This window comes from Xiphophorus couchianus, chromosome 18, assembly GCF_001444195.1.
Source record: "Xiphophorus couchianus chromosome 18, X_couchianus-1.0, whole genome shotgun sequence".
NCBI classification, from domain to species: Eukaryota; Metazoa; Chordata; class Actinopteri; order Cyprinodontiformes; family Poeciliidae; genus Xiphophorus; species Xiphophorus couchianus.
In genome coordinates this window covers 6,626,382-6,648,880 of record NC_040245.1, presented here as the reverse complement: position 1 = coordinate 6,648,880, position 22,499 = coordinate 6,626,382, and the positions used below count along the sequence as shown (strand labels likewise).

General features: G+C 37.0%; 1 protein-coding gene across 4 annotated transcripts in view; it reads left to right on the top strand.

The window, feature by feature from the left end:
- The window catches only part of fndc3a (fibronectin type III domain containing 3A), a 59,392-nt gene that overhangs the window by 8,665 nt on the left and 28,228 nt on the right, over window positions 1-22,499 (top strand). For 2 of the 4 annotated variants that reach the window (XM_028045135.1, XM_028045134.1), the window contains exon 3: window positions 15,175-15,250. In XM_028045135.1, the coding sequence (XP_027900936.1) occupies window positions 15,175-15,250 (76 nt within the window). Of the gene's footprint in view, window positions 1-12,522; window positions 13,251-13,577; window positions 13,695-15,174; window positions 15,251-22,499 lie in introns of those variants that run through there. The other 2 variants (XM_028045136.1, XM_028045133.1) reach the window with 2 other exon arrangements.

The window sequence follows — 22,499 nt, the reverse complement described above, 5'->3', positions numbered from 1 at the left end:
TAAAATAGAGAAGTCTCCTAATTAGTAGTCTTCTTGCGTGCAATTTTATCTCTGGTCTGAACGAACACTGCAGATGGCTTTTGAAAACACCCCAGCCCCACAGAGAAGTATGGTAGTGACAGCATTATGCTGTGGGAATACTTTTCTTCAGCAAGGACAGGAAAGCCGGTGAGTTGGTAGTGAGATTAATAAAACGGAGCGCTATCAGCGGAAAATTCATTAGAGGTTGAAAAGAGTTACATTGGGGACATTGTTAACCGGAAACGTGCAGACCAATCAAACCTCTCACCGAAAAGCAAAAGAGGTTGATTTTTAGACCTTTGCTGAGGTAGATGAGATTGGCGGATAAGATCCGCTTCACAAGTAATTATCGGCCGATTGCCTGTCTCCCAAAATTAAGGAAATCGGCTGACCGATAAATCGGTGCTCCCCAAATAATTGCATATTATGTTTTTCTATATTTATGGAAATTATCAAATTCTTTGATAATTTGTCTTTATATTATTGTAAAAAATAATTTAAACCTAGTCCTAATTTTAAATGCATTTATAAACATTGATCATTGTTTATAAATCAGAGTGGCAAATACAGATTTTTCTTGTTTATATATAGTATATACTATTGAGGAGGATGTAACTCTAACAGCACACCTATTAGAGAGAAAAGTGAAGAGTGACATGTGGAGCAGCCTTTTGGGCAGTATAATGTATGTGTTTTTCTTTGAAATGATGTCAGGACCAGATATTTTGGGCCGGATTTTCTAGGTCAGTAGTTTCTGTTCAAATTAGACATTTTCATCTTTGCTTTAGAATAGGCCAGACATTTTAAAGTTGCCTACCTAAAGTAATAGTCACTGTAAAGATGCAGTTTTTTTTAATTATTTATATGTGGTTACCTACATATAAATGGTTACTGTAGCCACTCTTCAGTGGTTGAGTGTAATTTGTAACTAAGCAACTGGGTTGGGCAATTAATTGTAAAAAAAACCAAAACATTATCTAGATTCTCAAATGCACTTCAGCTCAGTTCTTAATCACCTGCGTGTGTATTTGCTAGTTTTTTCATTCTTCATTTATACGCTCACTTATTCTCATTACAAAACTATAAATGCTACAGCAGTTGGTTGTTTGATCATGCACCATAAGACAGACTTTATTCATTTATAAATCAGGTTGGAGGGTTGCAAATGATTCATTCATACAGCTTGACGTCTTTCATTTTGTATTCATAATATTACAGTCATGTGACATGGCACTTACCTGGATTTTAAAAAGAGGAGCGCATCTTGCCAGATGTTATACAGAGACCATGTGACTTAGTGAATTATCAGTGTTGACATCTCCTCAATTCATTGTTTCTGGAGATATTTTTGCTGCAAACTGTTAAAAAGCTTAATTAGGTAGCCTAGTGTGCCATGCATGAGACAGGTAAGGAAGAGTATTGGCACACACACAAAATATTTTAACCCATGAAACAGCATCAGATTAAAAAAAAGCTTGATGCTAACTGTCAGCTTCTTCACACACCTTTATTAATCTGCACCCATTTCACTGCATATATAGACATGACTCATGTAATGCATTTTTAATTTATAATCTTGTGACCATAGATGTCCAATCACCTCCAAAATGATAAAATGTAATTGTATGTTGCAAAATAAAAGCACTCACCCAAATACAGCATTCTGATATACTGTACATTGTATGTGTTCCACATACACTCAAACCTTTTAACTGAAAACATCTCCTCTTTAAAGTGTTTCTGATAGCAGGTCATACATTTCAGATTAGAACAGCAGTGCTGTTCCTGACAACACTGTTTGCAGTAGTGTTTTCCTCCTGTAGCCGTCCAGGTAATAGCTGGTGGTTGAGGAGAGTCATGTGAGGTCAGAGAGTGGACCTTCAGTGTGTCTCAGGACAGATTGCTAAAGTAATGCAGATGAAAGGTCTCCACGTCCTAAAGTTGTTCTGAAAAACTGTCCTCAGAATATTTTGTGTATTCCCACCAGTATTTAGCAATGTTTGGTTGTTTTAATTGTTCAAGACCAATGTTGATATGCTTTCCTTTTGATCAAAAACAGTTGATTATTATGCAGTCCAAGCTTATTCTTATTTTCCTTCGCAATCAACTAAATTTGTAAAGGTTGATAGCTGTTAAAAAATATAAACACCAATGATCCTATTCTAATTAAGACTCGCATGCATGTAGTCTTAATTGAATTTAAAAAAATCAAAATTCATTTTTATTACATTTATTACATGCACAATACTCATGTGCATGTTTTCAAGAGACAGGTTTTCTAGGAATGACATTCTGTGGTTTACAGTCAATGACAGTCGGCTGAGCATCTGTCAAGTCAGCAGTCTTTCTCATGATTGTGAAGATCATAATATTGTCAAGACTTTTCTGCATTAAAATCATTTTTTATTGGTTTTATGTGATCTGTTTTATGAGAATTTGAATTTGAGTTAGGCCTGTCGCGATAAACGATAATTTTAATCGTACGATAAATTAAAACTACCGACGTCATTTTAATTATCGGCATTATCGTCTCTTCCGACCTTTTTCTCTTTCTGTTAACAACACTGAATGAAAAAAGGCTCAACTCCAGTGCTCTCCACTGACCCTCCCTTCTTCATTTCCTTAGTGTAAACCCCAGCGCACACGACATGATCTTAGAGCTGTCGGCCGATTGTCGGCCCATTTTCAAAACCTGACAGACCACACATTAGCCGACAGAAATCCTTGGTATAACGGTTCCATCGGGTCCTGCCGGTTGGTGTCCAACAATGGGCACAAAATAATGGCTACAAGTCCAGTTAACTAATTTTAAAACCAGGCATTAATCAATGCTTTACTACAATCTACCTGCAATGCATGTGGCTAGTGTCAGCGTAAAGTCCTGACTGAATGAAAATCATTAGAACCTATTTACGTCACATTAACGAAGAACAGCTGAAAAGTTACCAGGTTTATCAACTGCAGTAGCAATTTCGCTCCAACTCCTCCTCTTGTCATTTCTATATTCTTTGCATGTTAAATAAACATTAATGTTGTTTCCACATATCATCTCCAATGTCCGCTGGACTTCGGGTTGCGCCGTGTCAGCTGTTTGGGATTCCCCTCCGTAATTTCCCCTCAGAAAGCGTGGAGGGAATCCGCGCTTTCTGATTGGCTACCTGTCACATTCAACAAACTGCTTTAAGCTCCCAGTCGGGGAAAACCCCTGATTTAGATCGGAGCGGCAGCGACGATCTACAGCAACACACCACACAATCTTAGAAAGACCAACTTTCTAAGATTGTTGTACAGGGAAAAATAGGAGCAAAAAACCGTATAGTGTGAACTATTGCATCAGGTAGTCGATATGCCCATCTTCTCCATTTAAATCTAATTATTACTGAAGGGCAATATAGTATACAGACTTCATAATCTGCACTCTTTTGGTTGAATGCAGTATTTATTTCCACTTTGGCTTTATGTTTAGTTTTTTTTCAAGTGCGTTTTTTGTTAATGGAGTCTGAGAATCCATTTTAGTTTTGTTTTTGGTTGTTTTGTTTATTTTGTTTATCAGTTCCAGTGTTAAGTGTTCTTTTGAAAATAAAGTGTATCTATCTTTGGCAGGAAATCACATTCATTATTACGTCATTTCCATTACATCAGTGTAAAAAGATCTTCAAACAATATTATCGTTTATCGCAATAATTTTTTGAGACAATTAATCGTTCAGCAAAATTTGCTATCGTGACAGGCCTAATTTGAGTTTTCATTAGCTGTAAGCAATAAACATCAGAATGAACAAATCTAAATATTGGATGATTTACTGTGTGCAGTGAATCTATATAATGAGTTTTGCTGTTTGATGGTCTTCAATAAAGGTGGTACATGCTGTTGGTCTGCACTGAAGTTCTTTTTGAAAGGCTTTTTAAAGGGATTATTTTTGTTTTCCTAATACCTATACTTAAGTCCTTCCTGTGTAGCTCAGTGTGTAGTGACATATGAAAAAAGAAAAAGGAATCGTTTAAACCTTTTCCTATATTGCCATACCAACAACGTTTTTTCTTTTTCTTTTAACCAACAGTTGCATGTTCAGTTTGCTCATGGTTGCAACAGGTTTACAGGCAGGGTTTACTTATCTCACTGGTGATGTTGAAATCGATACTTAAAACGGCCTAATAAAGTATACAACATCCTGTTTTACGGTGTCCTGCTTTAAGGGCACCATGTGAGTCACACATCTAGGTATAGAGCTCTGTCTTGGTTGCTCTTTGGTTTTCACTTGACACATCTGTATTTTATACTGTTCAATAAAGTATCTTGTAAACGACACTTTCTTAATGTGACTTAATATTCCAAGCCTTTGTTCACTATTGATGTTGTTGCATTGTCTAGAGCTTGACTAAAAGAGAATAGACTCTGGACTTCATACGGTTTTAAAGTGGAGCAGAAGAAAATGTCAAAATACAGTTTTCTAGTTGCTTAGGTCTGTTTAGATACTGCAGATCACAGGTGTCAAACTCCAGTCCTGGAGGGCCAATGTCCTGCAACTTTTAAATGTGATTCTGCTGCACCACACCTGAATAGAATAATTAGGTCATTAGCAAAGTTCTGAAGAACTTATCTACACAAGAAGGAGGTAATTAAGTCATTTCATTCCAGTGTTTTGTACTTGTGGCACATCTAAAAATGCAGGAAAATGGCCCTTGAGGACTGGAGTTTGACACCCCTGCTATAGATTATAGTCAATGGGATGCTAAAACTCATTGTGAGTTATAGGGTGTTTGTGATGATCAAAGAGAGGGTTGAGTAAAATATGAGTATGATAAATGAGCCCCAATGCTCTTAATTTTGGGAGATCTGCGATTGGATGATACTGACATGACAAAGCCAATCTTATTCACTGATTTTTATATACCTCCGGAAAGGTTTGAAAATCAGCCACGGTCTTCTTTGCTCTACTGTGAGACAGGGTTGCCTGACATAGCTGCTTACCAGATGCTGCACATTATCTGCACTGTGCAGTCAACAGTAGTCAACCCACTGTTGCCAACTTGGCAACTGCATCACTATGTTTAACGACTTTTCAGACAAAAACATCAGTATCGGTCAAAAACATAATCGTCAGGTCAAGCATTTACAGATTGGTGATCGACCAGAAATCTACAATCGGTGCACCCCTAGTAACATTTGTTAATTATAATCAGTATAGCTATCACGATATTTAGCAATCATACTGAAGTTTCATCTTTTCCTGGTATTATGAAAACATAAGATTTGTGAATTGTACTATAAGGAAATAAAAGTGTTAGTCTTTCTGCTTTGATGTCATAACAATTAAAGACCCTAAAAATAAGTAGTCAGTTTAGCTACTGAAAACAAATAATGCATTTTTTATCTCAACAATAAAGATTTTGTTAAAAAAATGACTCGTGTGACAATTAGCTTATGTTTTCAACATAAAAAAGTTATATTGATAACACTGTTAGACATAATAATCAGTAGTACTTTTGAATTAATATTTCACATGAACTGAATATGTAAAATTTTTGTCAGTACCGCTAAACCTTTATATTTTTCTATGCAAGAGAATAATAAAAAAAGCACATTTGTAATGTTTCTGTTTGACCTTTCAGCCATTTTCCATCCATCCATCCATTTTCTGTTCACCCTTGTCCCTAATGGGGTCGGGAGGGTTGCTGGTGCCTATCTCCAGCTACGTTCCGGGCGAGAGGCGGGGTACACCCTGGACAGGTCGCCAGTCTGTCGCAGGGCACTTTCAGCCATTTTCTTTCTGGGAATTAAATGTAACGTAGGCGTGCTGTTTGTCTGATAAGGTGCGTAAATATCATCATGACGGCTGGAGAGAGAGGAGCAGGGTTTACAGGAGGGGTCTGGGCCCTGACGGAATGAGGCAAGACGGTGGTGACAGTGAAGTGAATTCACTGCGATAGCTGACCCCCTTGGTTTCTGACCTTTTCGTTAGAGAAGCAGGAAGGACAGAATATTCTTTGTACTTGTTTTTTCTTTTTTTTAATCCAAATCTTTGGCTTTGATATTAACGCTCCATTGGACCAATTATTCTGAGTCAGAAAGTGAGCTCTTGTCTTGGGGTCATTACCTGAGATGATTCCTTTTAAGAGATGACTTTGGCTACAGGATGAATCACTGCTTGTTTCCACCCCCCTTTGGTTTTTCCTGTTCTTGCCGTTTTGGTTTGGAACTAAATAGGTAACAGATGAATCGGTCTGCTTCTGTCAATGTTTAAGCCTCACTAATGGCTTTAGCACTTAGCAGTTGGCTGTGCTGATGGATATGTATATTTTCTCCCGTTTTGTTCATTACTCTAATTTGTTAGTGCCTAGATTTAACATTTTAAAACTTTTATGCTTGTTTTTTTTTTGTTCTCCTCTTTTGATGTATTTTAGGACTTTGTTTACCGCCTGAAAACATGTAACACGTTTGTATTACCTCATGTTGTTGGCTTCTTATCAAACAGAATCTGTTTAAAAGTCCTTTCAAATAGACTCTGATTGATGGATTACAAAGACAAGTGAATACTCGGATGGAATATTAATTAACTTCAACACCTTCTTAGTTTAAACAAAATCTGCACAAAGTGAGGTGACATTTGCGACCGAATGTATATAGATATATATTTTTTTCGTTCAGTAGTGAGTAAACGCAACATATCGTGACCTGAGCTAGGTAAAGAACACAGTCATAAATGTTTACTCTGCTTGTGGCTACGCATTATGTGTGGGCTAATGTTACAGTGGGATAGTGAGACCTGACTCTTAATTTAGCCGTATTTAGCACCGGCCTTGTACGTGGTAACCAGACAGGCGAGACAGAACCCTGGACGCGTTCCCTTTACAAGTGACCAGAGGGCTTGAGATGTTGTGACAAATATGCAACCCACTCTTCTTGTCTCCTGGTAGGCCTCTGAATCATCTGCAATGGCGGGAGTGAGCCCACTCTTTGTCAACTGTTGCAAGGAGGAGAATAATTTGTGACTCAGCAGGGTTTAGGGCACCTTGTTTAAGTCGGTAAAGCAAACTATGCCAGTTTAGCTGCTGTGAAAAAGGAATGTTTAGAAACTACATCCAAGCTCTGTAATGGTGGTGAAATGCTTACTGCAGCTTGTTTGTGTCAAAAATTCACAAATAAACAGCCAGGTCAGATTTTCTTGTTGCCAAGAAACACCTCACCAGACATGGTGAATCAAAGTGAACAGGTTTTCAAGTATCTTTCACCGCTATCCCCACCAGCATGTTGTAGGTGGTATGCACAAACTCAATCGGTGCCAAAATATCCCAACTTGTTTAGTAGTTAATTGGTAGTTGATTGGTTCACAAGGTGCACTTAAATGAGGCAAGTATGCACCTTACAAATTGTAATGTATAGGGCTCAAGGACACGTAGACAAGCACACTTGTCAATGCATGTTAACGTTAACAATTTACGTTCTGTATGTCAGGTTTGATCATTTTGGTATTTGAGTTGTTTACAGAGAACATGTTCATATTAAAAAATAAAGAACAATTTCCCCAAGTTTTATTTCCTTATTAAAATAGAGTTTTAAAGTAGTTCCATATTTCTCAACTGTTTCCTATTCAAAAGCCAAACTCCTACTTTTTTATTATTGCATTTTATTAGGAAATAAAGATGATTGAAAGTGTCTCTATTGATTGTGAAATAATCTAGTCCAGCTTTTCCTATAGTGCTTAGAGGTCCAAGTTTTATGGATCTGGAAACGGAGCTGATCTGTGCTTGTCTAGATGCCAAAAAGCCCTGCAAAATATCCCTTTAGCACACTGCTGAATCAGAGACAAAGCTCCGATTCTCTTAAGTTATTAGATTGACTTACCTTGACTCAGATTTCCAAAAGGCTGCCAGCTTTTTTAAAATCTTGCATGCCCTGGACACAGAGGTTAAAAGCTCAGAAGCATAAAACTACGCATCTTTGCGGTAAAACAATCCACCTTCTAAATATTTACTGATGTTTTTGTCCCTGTTTAATAGTAGCAACCTGAATGAACAGTCGACATGCCTCCATTGAAAATATTAACGGAAGCTTTCATGGTTCCTTTGGCATTACTTCCAACAGCTCAGTGATACTGATAACCGCTAACTGCATCTTCTTTCTTCAGAAAACCCCAAAGTATTTGCTTATTGCACTCAAGAGTGGGCATTTATCATATCAATTGTTATATATCATGATAAATTTCTTATCCTGATAATTTGGATTTATTGTTACAAGGATAAATTCCAATTAATATTTAAAATCCACCTAAAACTATGTGTATCGTCAGGATTGTTTTTACCATTTTCTATAAAAGGATCAATAAAAAATAAGTTTAAAAATATGATTAAATGCAGGAACTGTTTGCACTTTCACTATGTAAATCACACTTCATTAGGTGACTGGTATGTTAGAGAAGCGTGTTACAATTGGGAATGTTTTTCCAGAGCAGTTCTGTTTGTGGGGCTATAATTGCTGGAGTTGGAGTTACACCCATATAGCTACCTAAAGAAGAATTAATACATTGCTCTTATCGCCCAACGTTATCACAATAAACCACAAGATTGCGATAAAATGTTTTATTTCTTATCACCCACACTTTATTTTACTGCATCTTTACTTTAGTTTTAACTAAATATGTTAATAAAGTTACCATGAGATGCTGCTCATTAGCTATGTTTAATATCTTTCTGCAAAAAAAAAAATCCATAATGCTGTGTCAAATTAATACTTTGTATTAATTTTTTAAAAAATCAAATGGTTGGACCAACTACTAGAGATTTTTGCCCCAAATTTTCTACCTGTTCCCATGTGTAACACTTCTAGGGGATCCTGCAGGGTTAAGGATTATCAAATTGCTTTGAATCATCCCTGCACACGTAAGTATAGACCATCAGCTACAGGGAGATTGCGTCGGTTCCTGGCTAGTTCCAACCCTGGCAGGATTTTCCCTGTGTCATTTGGCTCTCGTTTCCTGTCCACCCAGCTGCTATGCTGCATCAACGCACAGTAAACAATTAGGAGGAACAAATAGTGAGAAACCCGAACTCTGAGTCACCGGTGGCTGAGAAACGTCAGAGTTAACTGTCATGAGCAGAGAGCAGGCCCATCCTCAGGGGTAATAAAACACAGAAGTGGCCACCTGGATGACAGTGTGTGTTAACTGACCCTCGCACTCTTTGCATAAAAGTTATACTTGGATGCAAATATCTGCAGTGTGGAGAATAAGAATTAGCCTTTGGGCTTTGCAATCTAAACATTTTTTTTAGACTTTTTCCATTCTAAGCTAAAGAAAATGTCTTTCTTTGAATGTGTTCATTAGTCTGAATCTCAGCTCTTGGTTGTCTGTGTAAATCTTGTGAAATTCGCTTTGCAGTAACTTAGCCTATTTTCTGTACCAGCTAAGCCATCATTCGGGAAAATATTAATAAAAAGTTCAAGTAGAAGCGGTACCTTGTTGGCAATTTTGTCTCAGTTTTAAAGGGGCCGTAAACGGTTAGTTTGTGTTTGCCAACTGCATTTATCTGAAGAGGAACTTCCCCTATCTGCAAAGATATAAATTATTTGCTGTCCTTTTTTTCTTTTCTTGTTCTGTTTTTCTACTTTTTTGACTTCTGAACACCCCTTAAACTGCTGAAGGGATATTTCTTCTGTATGAGCTCTTTAAAATTTTAATTGAGGAGGTTTGTCCTGAAGACTCAGATGAAATCATAGGGATGATTATATGTCCCTTTCTTTTTGATGTTAAAGAAAAAAATAATTTGGGGGTCACATTTTTCAGTCACAGACCATTAGCAGAGAATTGGCCAAATCTGACCTTTGGCCAATTGATTGGGTATTTTCATTTATTTTAAATTGACTTGCCAGACAGATGAGCAATAATTTAATAAATCAGGTAGTTGTTTTGGTCCTCATAAGAGTAGGCTGATATTGATTTAAATTTCAAGAAAATTGTAGAGAGATGCATGTATTTTGTCTAAAAATACACCCAGAAGTGACACTTTCTTGTTAGATTGCCTTCAATTTTAGTAAGGATAATAATTCTCTTTAGCTTCTTAATAATCTTCCAAAGCACATGTCCAAGATTAGCAAACAGCCATGCCCTAATAATATACATGGCAACACCAAATGTTGTCATGTATGAGATGATGTAATTCATAGCTAAAGCAGGAAAGTTGTGGTTATTTGTACTGCCCCAAAACAGTTGTTGTTAAAGTTTATTCTCCATTTATTGCCTTTTTCATTCATCGTCTTGATCATTGCAAAAATGTAGAAATGGTGCTTGCTTAATTTAGCAGTAGTTTTGTGGAGTGCTTTTTTTCCCTTTTTGCATAGAAAGTCATACTTTTTGCCCATCTCTTTTTTGCATAGAAAGTCGTACTTTTTGCCCATCTCTTTTTAAACTAACACAAGAAAAACAGACTGATCTTAGCTTTTTAATTAGTCAGGCTATCTTTGTAGTTAAACAGTCTGCAAAAAATTACTTCAAACTTTTGTTTGGCTCTTTATGAGCAACTAGGCGATGACTGTTCTCAGTGAAGTTATAGCTGTTTTCCAGTCCAGGTGTTCAAATGTTGATTTATGCATTTACATTTATGCTAATCATAAAGCAACTAGCAGTGATGTTGCTGCACCTTTCAGGTTCATCTTCTGGAAGGTATGCTGGACATAACCGGGCAACTCCTGTAACTAAAACCAATACAGTTTTTCCTTTCAAAGGTAGTGTGTTTGAATATTGTTCTTCCTGTGTGTTTTTGGAAATGCCACCTTCCAGTGTAAACAGCAGCTAATAAATTTTCATAAAAACTGCAGAGTTCATTTCAAGTTCTACTAGGTGCTCATTGAAGATTTTATAATTGAAGTGAGAGGTAAAGTGGTATGTGAGTGATAGTGGGGGTTTGACTTGGGTAAAAATGGCTAACGGCAAACACACACATTGAAAAACTAAGGGAACAAATTAGACAAGGGTCATTTCCAGAAATGTAATTCAAGTGCTGATTCCGTTGCGGTCTTTGGCATTAAACCAGTCTTAGTATTTGACAGTCAGAACACTGTTTCTTTTCTCTTTTTTTTTACTTTCTCTTTGGTGGTCCAGAGCAATGAACTTCTTGTTTATGGATACCAACCAGTTCTCTTGTGAGACTCGTGATTAAAAATCCACAGCCAGTGTAGCATGTCTGTCTGATCTAATCCAAAATAAGAAAATAAAATAACAAAAGCATATAGTGTATGTTCTTTTTCTTGCATAAATCTTTTGATTTGCTGGTGCGTAATATGGAGAATAAAATGTTGATAGATTTGTCTTGAGATGTTGCAACACTAAGTAAACAGAACTGCTCCCTGTTGGGGTTACTTGTAGAAACAAAGGAAAACACGTAGTTATTCAATATAGCATCAATATATTTTAGATATATACGTACCTAACCTGATGGATTTCTAAAGTTCCACTTTTGATCTTGCTTGACTTAAAAGCTTTTCTGAAAGTGCTGGTGGTTTGTCAGGTGAAGGAGCACACCTGTCAGAGATAAAATTGTGACAAAGATTTAAGTAGGCGTAGGCATGAAATGTTAATTCTGCTTGTGATTGTGCATATCCTTATTTTAAATATGTTTATTTATTTTTTTATTTTATTTATTTATTTTGGGGACACATTTATACCATCTTTGCTGCACAAGCAGTCTAATACAATCTTCCAGCAGAATCATTTCCTCAAAATGATCCACCACTTTGTTTTAGTTTATCACCTAAGATACTAGGTAATTTAGCAGTGTGTTAAAGGGTGTTGGTAAAAGGCAATGTATTAAGTAAATTCTGAGATTATTTACCAAATTAGATTGTAAATGTATTGAACACTATTTAAAGTCTTGTAAATGGGTCTGCTGTTAACTGTTAACATTCCTCTTTCATAATTAATCCGACTATATTTCCCCGAGGTCCTTTTACCTTCCAAGCGCTACTGCTTACGGGTTTCTATTTCTCGCTTTTCTTTTCTGTAATTGCATCAATCAATATTATTTGTTGTCTCAGCAGTAAAACAAAAGGATTTCATTTTGTAGAACATTTTCGTGCACCTTTCATTCAGCAGTATCATTGACGCAGGGTACATGCCAACTTGACAAACACTGATCAGGTGATCTACACTGTCGCTTTAAGATCCCGTCCATTCACAGTAAATGAGGGCAGATGTTGAGGAACTAAGCACTTTCAAACTGCATGTGCCGTAACTATCCAAATAACTCCTTTGTTTTGACGGAGAGCGTGCTGCTTTACAATCTTTAAAGACGTTGGAGAAACTCAAGGCTGCAGCTGTCACAAGCAGCAGAGTTCTGCAACTCCACCTCGACTCCGTATCGATCAGGAGCGTTAGGAGGATGTAACCATGCCGCTCTGTGAATGAGCGAGAGAGAGCGAGCGCAAGCCAAGGGGGAGTGTGAGGGGGAGGGAGAGTCATGAGAGAGCGAGGCAGAGGGACTATAGCGTAGTCATATATTTCAGCCTCAGAAGCTGCGTGGGTTGTTCAGCTCTCTCACGCAATTGCTGCTGTTGTTGTGAAAAAGACAGAACAAAGGACTCCCCACGCCATGGACCCCTTATACCTTTACCGGCTCAGCAGTGCTCTGATCACACCCTGATGGAATGTTATTGAAATGAGGCACGATAAGGAGCACAGCAGGCATTAGCTGAGCTGGCTCGTAGTCTGTGACAGAGGCAAAGAAGGAAACAGAATAGCAAAGTGAAAAGTCTTTCTCATTCTTCATCCTCTCCTCTTGGGCTCATCTTGCCGTCTTTTCCTCTTCCGAAGAGTGGCCAGCACTGATAAGGTTCCTCAATCCGTTCTGATAAAGACGTCGCTGTGGATTGTTGAAAGGGTTGCTGTGGATACTTGCAGCAGGGAGGCTGCTGCAGCGTGTGCCACGGTTGGAGCAGACGCAGCTGAGCCAACCTGAGCAACCATGAGTTTCATGCTTCGCTTTACATAAAGGGCTTCATCCAGCGCAGGAAACCGAGCCTCCAGGTTTTTTTTTTTTTTTGTCTCTTCCTGGACTGAATACCAGGAGTGGATGAAATTGAAGATTGCAAAAGATGAGCTTGGCCAGATGCGTTAGCGTCGCAGGTCATGTGATCCCCGGGTGAAGTTCTGGAGGGTCTAGTAGACCCTGAAGCATATTTTCCTGTCTTTGACTGCGTGAATAGTGACGCTTGAATGAGGGAAAGCAATGCGGGGAACAGTAAGTAGCTGTAAGATTTTTTCTTTTTTATAAATAAAATCTTTCTCCTTTTTTAAAAAAATTGATTTTAACTTACTTCCAGTTGAAAACGAGGTCAGTTTAAATTTTTTGTTGCGTTTATATTTCAATAATTAATGCAAACAACAATCACACGTTACTGAATGAAGCGCTCAGACTCTGATTGAATTAGACTTCCTCGCCCCTCCCACCATCCCCACCATCGCACTACACACACTGCTGACGCTGCTTTGTGTGGGTTTGTATGACCGTATGAGACTCAGTGTGTGGCAGTCAAAAGGCTCCTTCCTATCGTCCCTGAACACATGAATGGGAGCAGAGTCAGAGATGGAGGTCCTGATGATTTCAGTGTTTGAAGACAACCACAGACAAAGCCCTTTGCCAGAGGAGTGTAGATTCAATGATCGCGACTTCCACAAGAGTGAGGTACCAACGAGCGCCCACACACAGCGCCAGGCAACAAAAACCTTGTTATGCGTATACATGACTTTATAAAGAAAAGCTAATTGAAGGATATATTTATTTTGTGGATGTTTAATCAAAAATGATTATATCTAATAAAATTTTATCTTATATATATATATATATTTTTTTTTTCATTTTCAGAAATGCTATATTTCCATAAAAAGCTGATTCGAACAGCATGGTTTCATTTCTCACAGTGACTGTGGTGGAGCTTTGACTGAAGAGTGATATGACATTTATAGCTGTGTGCAGCTGAGATTTTGTGATTTATTTCCCTTGTTCAGTTTCTTTGCTTTTTGTGACTTTGTGTACGAATTAAGCTTTACAATGCTGATTTCTGGTTTTATCTGAAGTCAGATCTTTCATTTCCAATTTGACTAATTATGATTTTTATATTTGTTCTTTTGAAAAGGAATAACAAAACAAAGGAAAATGCAGTTTTATAGTGCCTAATGGAGGAGATAGCTGTGAATCAAACTGAATATTAAGGATTTCATTTCAAAGCATGTTTTGAACTTTCACCTCATCCATTCAAATACTTAAATAATGTCTTCAGACCTTATTTTATGTACAACTTATTTATTTGCTCATATTTAAAAAAAAATCAGTGCATTACTGTCTTGGCAAGCAGTTTGTGTTTCACTTGGAGAATTTGTCTTTTATCGGTGATCATCATATTTTTTCCACTCCCACTAAATGCCTTAAATCTATGAACTCCCAGCATTTTCAGTCTACAAACAACCAACAGCATACATTATAAAGGGCATTTTTTTTTACATTTAACAACCAGATAAATATACATTATTTATATTCAAATATAACAATTTTCAGGGATAGTGAGTAATAAACGAAAAGAAAATATCACATTCATCTAGCTTTTAACACTTTAATTAATGACGGAGGTGTGGAAGTTCTTAAAGGGACAGGCCAATTTCAAGGCATTGGGTACAACAAATACCCTTAGTTATATTTGAGATGCATTTTTATAACAACTGAAGGTAACAGTTACTTGATTGTGCTATAAATGGCAATATAAACCTGAAAATACCTTCAATACCCGTTTAAGAGAGATTAAGTTATTAAGACCAATAAGGTACAAATTCTTCAGTTTGGGATTTATTGGTTGTCCAATCATTAATAATTATTGAAGATATTCTTTCCATTCCTTTACTTTATAAAAGATGGAAATATGATGAAGGTTCTTTGACAGGGGTAATACTTCTGAGTAAATTAAGAAAATTAAGGAATTACATAATTCTTATTGGTCTGATGCACTGACTGCATTATAACATTTTTACTACTTTCAAGAAAGTACATGCTATCCATTGTTCAACTGTAGACCAGACATGGTGGGAATTCTCAGATTTGATTAATTTTATAAATGTGGGAAATAAATCACACTTTTCATTATTTGTAAACGAAATGTCTTGTTTCTTTGTAGGTAATCCTGGTGCAGGTAAACCCAGGTGAGGCCTTCACTATACGACGAGAGGATGGTCAGTTTCAATGTATCACAGGTAAGAGACCAGTTGTCTTTGGTAATTTATACTGCTCAAAAAAATAAAGGGAACACTTTAAGTGTTAAACACCTGTTTAAGTGTTCCCTTTATTTTTTTGAGCAGTGTACAATGTGAATTTGAGCCTTTTATTGCACACCTGTAACAAAAAATATGTAAGAAGAAACAGAGTTCTTCTGAATAGTTAGTTCACAATAATCTTGGTGAACATTGACTTCAGCATAAATTGAATGTCTGGGTGAATTTCATTCCTTAATTCCTCTGTGCAATTTCAAAATGTCGATGATGAGTCATGTACTTTATCCAGTAACAGGGGAGAAGATGCTAAATACAGCAGTGGTGTAAGCGCTGGTGTAGACATCAAGCTAATGCTGAGTGGAGTTAATTACTTATTATATGTTTTCTCTTTTCTTTTGTTTCAAAACGATAAAAATGTATCGTTCTTATGGCCACAAACCAGTCTGGGTGCCCATCCTGGTCATAATTTTATTCCTGGGGGTTATATTTGCATTGTTATTTGGCAAACAAAAGATATATAATTAGAAAGTATGAAGCAGCAACCAGTTGCACTGAATTATCTAAGAAACTGGAAGGACTATTCTCAGATAAACTGAGCTGTGCATTTTTACACTTTTATCAGGACTGCAAGAATATGTACCATTTGTACTACAGTGGAGATGACTGAAAATCAACAATATTTGTAAATCAGATAAATCATGTTGAAAAACATGTTCACAAGTGGATTTAAGCCAATATGAGAACTTTAACAGTGATATCCTTGAGTAAAACTGGCATCTTTTCTCATTATTTACACAAAAAAGTAAAATGAGGTCTAAAACGGAAACCAAGCATTTATTCATAGTGCTTCAGATATAGTATATTGATATTAATGCTACCTGTAGATTTTCATTTAATGTTGTGATGCATACTTAAGCACACTTGCTAATATAGTGTTTCCAGTAGGGATGCACACATATGAAAAATTTGAACCAATATTGATATTTGATATGAATGTTTCTGTTATGGCAGATAACTATTTATTACTTATATATTTTTCCACTATTTTGGCTGACTTCACCTCTGCTTCTCCACTTTAACTTCCCCACAATCTTGCACTGCATCACTTTTGGTGTCACATGACCAAACAAATACCACGTGACCAACTTCCTCTTCTCCCCCTCCAGAAACAAATGGCAATAAGATGGAATTAAGTATTTGTTGTTGATATCGGCCCATTTTTATTTATCAGACCTATACGAAATGTTATGTTAATCTCAGTTACAGCCTATATGTGAGGGAGGAGCAGGGCTTAATATAGCCCCCACAACCATAATTTTTGATATGGTTACACTTAATCTGATGGTTTCCTATTCCCCAACATTCTAATACCTAATTTATTTAGATGTAAAGCAATATTAAGGCTCATGGAGCATTTAGAACATAAGAAAAACAAAATATGATGCAAATGCTTCCTTCCATCTAAAACCTGCAACACGGGATTCAGCAATAATATTGAAATCTGATGTTTCCTAATCAGCAGGAATTTTGTATAGCCTCCAGTTCTTCCTTAATTTGCTTTAAAAAGCTTTTACATTTTCTTTTATTACGCGAAAGTGATAATTCTGCTCTGTTATCATCAAAGCCTGTATGATTGTGCAGAGCAGACTGCATTACATGGATAATTGATCTGAATAATCTTCCTCCCCTGGAGGAAGCAAATAATGCCCAAAAAATGTATTACTGGATAAAAGTCCAAAAATTAAGAGTTAATCCTGATACATTGACTTGGATGTGTTGGAAAAACGATATGCTTTTGGTAAATTGTCAAACACTAATCTGATATGGTTAATAATTTTTTACTCAATCTTTATTTTACAAAAGTCAGTGTGTCCTAAAGTCACTACTGTATGAATTATTGTACGCCTTTTAGAAAAGCTGTGCTCAGGATGCAATAAGGCGAGTTTTTTTATTTTTATTTTACAAAAATTAAAGTGTTGGCAGCAATAAAGTCTCATCTCTGAGTCGGCACACTGTGATAATTGCGTCGTATGATTTGAGCCATTAGAGAAAATGGTGCATCTTTAAAAAATATTATGCAACACATTTTAATGGAATTATATTATGTTTTTAAATACAGAGTTAATCATGCATGACATATGAATGCATTTTTAACAAATTACATTTAAGTCTTTTTACAATTTACATTTAAGTCTTTTTACAAGTCTACACGTGTATCAAGAAGTACTTGTGCTGTGATATCTGGTGATATTAAAGCCCTATAATATTTCTTGTCTAAATGGGAACTCTCATCAAGACTGCCCTGGTGTGCCAATTGGTACTTTCAACACTAAAGAGTGCTGCCACTGAGCTGATTACTGGTCTTCATGTATGGATAGTTTTATCAGTAGTTTAGACACTATTGGCCAGATGCTTCTGGTGTTTAATAGAAAATAAAATTTGTTCTTACTTCATTGAGTGTTAACCTTGAATCTGCCTTGTGAAATGCAAACTGGTCAACATGACTTAATTTGGTAAGGGTGAGAAACTATTTTAAGCATCGTTGATGGTATGTTTTAAGCCTCAACACACTGATTGCATGTCTGATTCTTATACTTAAGCAAAAAAAGGAGTAATTCTTGATATGCATGTTGTATTGACCATGTGAAAGAATGAAGACCGCCTGTCGGGCTTCCCAACAACCTATGGTTAAAAAAGCATTGAAGAAGCGTTAGTATGTGATTTTAAGTTGTTGATGTAAAAATGGGAGACTTATTAATGGAAGGGAGACTTGTTTAATTGTTTAACTTTAAGGGTGTTTTCACTGATAGACTCTGTTTGATTGAGAACCAAAATTGCAACATTTGTTAAATTTTCAGTTGGTGTGGTTTGCTTTCGCAAAAAGCAAACCACATAAAACAAACTAGGCCTTTTGAGAAACCTGTTTACACTCTTGCATGTGGTGGCGCTACACCAAGAACCACTGAAAGAAATGGCGTAAAAAGCTCGGAAGAAGACTCTGAGCTCAACTTCATTCTTTACAAAATAAAAGAAAATGGAATGGCTTCTGGTTTTACCGGTTGTCAGGTTTCTCTTTTGTCTTTGGCAAAAGACCGCAAGTCATTTCTCCTGCTAGCACTAGACACTCATGTGTGCTTTGGTTTCATTTACCCAGAATGCTTTGTTATAGTCTGCTTCCTGCTTTTGAAACAGTCTCCAGTCCACATACTCATTCAAACTGCATTGGAGTTCACTACAACCGATCCAAGACTTAGGTTTTTAGGAGAACCAGGTTTCACTTTGACCTGCATCAGAGTTTGATTACACATTCACACTTCCCCAAATGAACTAGACTCTCTAGGGAAACAAACTAGAGTTCAATTAAAGCAAAAATAAACGAGGATGGTGTGAATACACCCTAAGAAATAAAATCCTACAAGTCTAATTCTGAAGTCTCGTAAACTCTAAAGAAACTTCTCTGTAAAAGTTTCCCTTCATTCTGTGCTGCAACAGTTGTTCAGTATCCCAGGACATAAAATTTACATTGTGCTTCTAATCTATCATAATGTAAAATAATAATAAAAAAGGCATATGGTATAATTATAGTTTTGGGAAGCTGGAGCAGAAGTGTTTGAGTTAAAGGCATTACACATTTGTACTGATGGGAGTAATTTTCTTTTCCACAGTAGTTAGAGATTGAGCTTGCTTTGTGACGGCAACAATAAAGTGGAGCTCTCGCATGCTGTTGACAGCATGAACGCAGGACAGCTGGATTAGTTGTAGGAGGTGGCGTTGGGGAGCTGTAATTGTGAATTAGTACAATGCACTGTTTGCCTGGGGGAGGAATTGATCTTAAAACGCCTTTTGTTACATTATTACTAGAAGCACAAAATCTACTGCCCTTTATTGATATTTCCTTATGCTCATATCCAATGTTTCTTTCTCTGTTTTTGTTTGAAATTGAGAATTTGATTTACTTTTGTTTACATTTAATAAGATATAAAGATGATAAATATTAATACTATGACAGCCAGTGATACCCAAAGGAAGCAGTATTTTTATTTAGTCTTTTTTAGAGTAGCATTTACAATCTGCAGATGTTATTTTTCCACAGTACCATTTGGTTTATACGAATAGCAATAAAACAACAGGCCCCAGGTGTCCAGGGTTGGACAACAAAGCTACAAAAAGAGAGATAGAAGGTGATGTGACAGCGCCAGAATGCCGTCGTATAACGTTTTCACATCAGGGAACTCTGTTTGCCAGTTTTTGTCTGACTCAACTCTCTCACCAGCCCTCCATTATCAGCTGAGTAAAACTTCCTAATAGAGAGCTGGAATACATAGTTTTTCCATCAGAGGAGAAACATGGAAGTAAGAGATGCCACATAGATCAGTGTGACTGCTACTAACTGGCCTGTCACAGGGTGCACTCATCTCTCTGTGACGCGAATAGAGGGATGACTCACCGCTTGCAGTGCAAGGAGGGAGGAAGATGAGTGTGTGTGAGAGAGAGAGAGACGGTGTGTGTGTGTGCAGGCTAGCATGAATGTGCATCTGTGGTTTGTTTGGTTTGTTGTGTGAACACAACAGGCTTATCTCTGTGCACTTTGGTAACTGTTGTGCATGTATCTGTTATGCATGAATACGTGTGTCTATCTTTAACACTGAAGTGTTTAACAGAATGTGTTTAAAAATGGGGCTGAATTATAGAGGTATGAATTTAGAATGATCCCTTCTGCTCGTGTTTTTTAGGATTCGTTCCATCCCAGCCACAATTTTTGTATTCAGTCTCGTATTTTTAGCAGCTGGAGGTGCGTAATTGCTACGTGATAGGGCATGACAGCCTGTTTAATCGGAACAATCTTGTAAATAGGCAGTTTATAGAGGGCATTTGCTTTTCTTGGTATCTGCCTTCAAGGTGGAACCTTTTAGCGAGAGGAAACTAATTAGAGTAGCCAAAGAGCTTCCTTCTGCTCTGTTTTTTTTTTTTTTCAACTTACCTTAAAGGGAGCTTTGCCTGTGGACATGTCCTTCTAACTTCAGCCAAAGTGCTCCCCTTTTGCTCTGCGTTTTCTTCTCAAGATTTCCGATCCAAAGGCTGTATCACTGGAATCTGTTGCCACCTGATAAGCTTAAAGCTGGTGATTCACCATCACTTTGGATGATTCAATCTCTGGGTGAGGGCACAAAGCGCCGTCTCGCTCAACTGGAATTTTAAAGTCTTTTTTTTTCGCAATGTGCTCAAAAAGATTTACAGAATTTCCGTCAACTTGATTGCAAGCTGTTTGATTAGGAACCTCTTAACAAATATGATCTTAATTATTGCATAGCTATATTGACACTTTGGGGTTTTTTCTACACTGGCAGCTTTGTCTAGTTTATTTCCTTTGGTATCATAGCTACGGTGTCTTGCAAAAGCATTCAGCCTTTTTCTCAACCACAAATTTCAAAGGTAGTAGTGCATAATTGTAAAATAAGAAGAAGATACAATGATATGAAAATGTTTTGCAATATTATTTTAGCCCTGATAATGGTGTTATTGTAGTCTCTCTTGTTTTTAAATATACAGACATGTTTCTCTGGTTTAAATTTTGAGCATCCAAGATGTAGACTTTAGAGATCTTAAACTCTAAACACTGGTTGTTTCCTTTAATAATGGTGTATTTTTTTTCTCTCCTGCAAAATTGTGATTAAATGAACAAAGACACAAAGATCCCAGGAGAGAAATGATTCAAAGAGAGAAATTCAAATAAATCTGCTGTTCTCATCTCTGGACGCTAGTTAGTTACTGACCGAAATAGGTGTGAAAGCCTGCTTCAAGAAACGAATGGACGCCTGCCAGGCTTTCCAGTCTGAAATGAGAACAGTATGAGAGCCAGTATGTTCCAAAGTTATTTCACCATTTAAAAAGCAGTTTTAATGTGTTTAAAACCCTTTTAAAAATAGGCTGTGGAGGCAAGGCATTTTGAAAAGTATTTCCAGCATTTTTCCACGTGTAACATCAAACCTTTGGGCTAAATCTAATAAGCTCTTGCTTTGCAATTTCTGGTAATAAAAAGGTCTCATTTCATACATTTTCACTGTTCTTAGTAACCTTTAGATAAACAGACACTTTTTAAAGCCTGGGCGTAGAAGTGACTGGATGCTTTTTCTAAATCTTTGGTGGTAAAATTGGCAGTGCGTAAAGGAAAAAAAAAATTTCAGCATTTTTTTTTTGAGTCATTGCTCTTCATCTTATTTCTGATTTCCTCCGGATATCACCCCAACACACTAAGCTTAGATGTTGTCGCCAGAGTTGATTGGGACCGCTCTCGTCTGTGCTTGTTTGTGACAGAAGCTCTGCATAATGTTCAGTACCTCAGAAGTGGCTTGGCTCTGAATCTTGCACAGAAAAATGTTGCTGGACTATTGTGACCTTGACTGTAAGATTTACTGGCAATAATGTCGGATTAAAACAAAAGGTGACAAACCACACCAATAGTGTCTCCTCTAAACAGTTTGGTGCTTCATTCTTTAGCTCTTTAACATTTAAAATCTTTGACTGGACTTCACAGGCCTACTCCAAAGCAGAAGAATAAATAGCCTTTTATTTTAATTAGAAATTAATTTCTTTATAATATTTGAGAAGAAAATTTATTTTCACGGCTGTATTATTCTTTACTGACCCGCATCACTGCCACAAACCAAGCAGCAGACACATTTGCACTTTTTATCATATTCCTCACTTCCTCTGCCAAACTCCAAGGACAGGAACACAAACATGTATGTGCACCGGGTTCATTCAGTGCGTCTGTAATGAGGAGCTTTAATAATGACTCGGTTTTACGTCTCATGCTGCCCAAAGAGTGTTGCACAGGACAGGATTAGAAAAGATTTTCATAAAACTGCAATTTTCAGCTTTGGGATATGAAAAGCAGCATATCTGAAGTCAACTGTTTTCTGTCCAGGTTTTGAGGGTTAACATTTTGCTCCAGGAAGGAACCCTGCTGAAATCCTTATTTCCTAAACACAGTCAAATAATTTTCTATTTAAAAAAAACAAAGAGAGCGAGAGAGAAAAATGGTGCCCCAGCAGCTGTGGCCTCTACCTGGCTCTGGTTTAGTCTGGCTCATAGCTGCAGCGGGGTGTGATGTTCTGTAATAAGCATAAGCATGAAGGTTACTGATGCCCTTCCTTCCTGAAAACACTCACAGCTGGGAATGTGCGAGTCGTGTGGACGGCTCTACATATTAGGAAATCAAAGTTTACGA